Source organism: Eschrichtius robustus, chromosome 21 (genome assembly GCF_028021215.1).
Source record: "Eschrichtius robustus isolate mEscRob2 chromosome 21, mEscRob2.pri, whole genome shotgun sequence".
NCBI classification, from domain to species: domain Eukaryota; kingdom Metazoa; phylum Chordata; class Mammalia; order Artiodactyla; family Eschrichtiidae; genus Eschrichtius; species Eschrichtius robustus.
In genome coordinates this window covers 7496375-7498353 of record NC_090844.1, presented here as the reverse complement: position 1 = coordinate 7498353, position 1979 = coordinate 7496375, and the positions used below count along the sequence as shown (strand labels likewise).

At 36.2% G+C, this 1979-nt stretch overlaps 1 protein-coding gene across 1 annotated transcript; it reads left to right on the top strand.

Annotated features, from left to right (window-relative positions):
• Positions 1-768: 768 nt before the first annotated feature.
• On the top strand, positions 769-1265 carry LOC137755918 (large ribosomal subunit protein uL14-like). The gene has a single exon (XM_068532054.1). It carries the CDS (start codon positions 796-798, stop codon positions 1216-1218), a length of 423 nt encoding a protein of 140 aa, XP_068388155.1. The 5' UTR covers positions 769-795; the 3' UTR covers positions 1219-1265.
• The last annotated feature ends 714 nt before the right edge of the window (positions 1266-1979 follow it).

The following is a 1979-nucleotide window of genomic DNA, read 5'->3' as shown; positions in this document are numbered from 1 at the left end:
TCAGGGTATTTTAGATGCGGTCCATGATTGGGTGAGTGACAACAGGACATTTCAAATAACCCAGAGAGATAGAGATAGATCTCCAGGGAAGCGTCTCAGGATTATTTTCAAATTCCTGGCTGAGCTGGTGCTTTGCCCTCCTTGACTTGCCATATGTCCCTATGCTGTTTAGACTATTTGATTGACCACAAGATCCTGACAAGTCCTCTGTAAACAAAATCAAAAGCAGAGGATTGGCCTGCCTGGGACTTGGAATTGGCAGCTACATACCCTGCTTGATCATAAGACTTCAGAGAGTAAATACTTGCCTGAAACTTAATTGTTCTTGGTAAGTTTCATTTGCTTAAGCCTCCTGCTTGTCTCGTAAAATGCGAACGTTACTGGTAACAAACACAAACAACAGAGTACTGATAAATTTTAAATAAAGGCTTATCATTCAATAAGGCTTCATCACTGTGGATGGATTTACAGGATTATTCCAGAATCTGAAAGTATTGAATCTTGTGTGTCCTCATGTTGCCTCCCCTCCACCCCCAACAAAGGGTGAAGGAGAAGAATTAGGCTAAGGAAGGATCCTGAAAATATTAACACAAAATTGAAGCTGCATTTCATAGTTTGTCCCTCTTCGGGTAACGTTGTAATGATCATTGCTCAAGTATAAGTTTTTAATGCCACTTTTTGTTTTGGAACCTAGAAAACCAATTAAACTAAAACTAGCTTTAAGAACTAGTCAAGTTGTTTTTGTTTTTGTTTTTGTGTTTTTTTGTTTTTTTTTGTCCCTTTCCGGCATTCAAGATGTCGAAGCGAGGACGTGGTGGGTCCTCTGGTGCGAAATTCCGGATTTCCTTGGGTCTTCCGGTTGGAGCTGTGATCAACTGTGGTGACAACACAGGAGCCAAAAATCTGTATATCATCTCCGTGAAGGGGATCAAGGGACGACTGAATAGACTTCCTGCTGCTGGTGTGGGTGACATGGTGATGGCCACCGTCACGAAAGGCAAACCAGAGCTCAGAAAGAAGGTACATCCAGCAGTGGTAATTCGACAACGAAAGTCATACTGGAGAAAAGATGGTGTGTTTCTTTATTTTGAAGATAACGCAGGGGTCATAGTAAACAATAAAGGCGAGATGAAAGGTTCTGCTATCACAAGACCAGCTGCAAAGGAATGTGCAGACTTGTGGCCCAGGATTGCATCCAATGCTGGCAGCATTGCATGATTCTTCGGTGTATTTGTAAAAGAAAAAAGTAATAATAAAAATTATTTGCTCCAAAGGAAAAAAAAAAAACTAGTCAAATAAAATATGACTAAATTTCTTCTATAAAAATAAATATTTCTAATACCCACCATTCAGAAGGATATAAAAAATGGAAACTTACACTGCACTGGTAAAAATCAAAGTTCAAGGGCCATTTTAAAATATGTTAAAAACAAAACAACAAAGCTTGTGAACTAGAAATTTTGCTTATAGGAATTTCTTTAAGGAAATCATAATGTACGTGTGCAAAATACTGTTACATAACAGTATTTTAAGTACTATTAAAAATGAAATGTCCAGTGATAAAATATTGGTTAAAAGTTATGATATATACATAGAATAGAATCCTATGTCTTTACTAGACTATAAATTGAAGGAGTAAATTATTAATTTGAAATTATATTGACCTGAAAATTATCAAATAGTATTTTTAAGGGAAAAAGCAATTTGACAAAATCTGTATTATGAACTCATTGTCAAAATGAATCAATGGACATTATTATTATTAAATTAAAATATTAACAGATTATCTCTGCATGGTGAGCTTTTGGGAGTTTTTCATGTCTTTCTGCTTATCCATGGTTCCTGTATTTTGTAAAATGAGCAAGCATTTTATCATAAGGAAAAAACAGCATGCTGCCTTGCTTTGCTTGATAGAGCAAGGAAGAGACCCTATATGGACCTTTAACATCTTTAATTCTATTTTTTTGTTCCATTCCTGC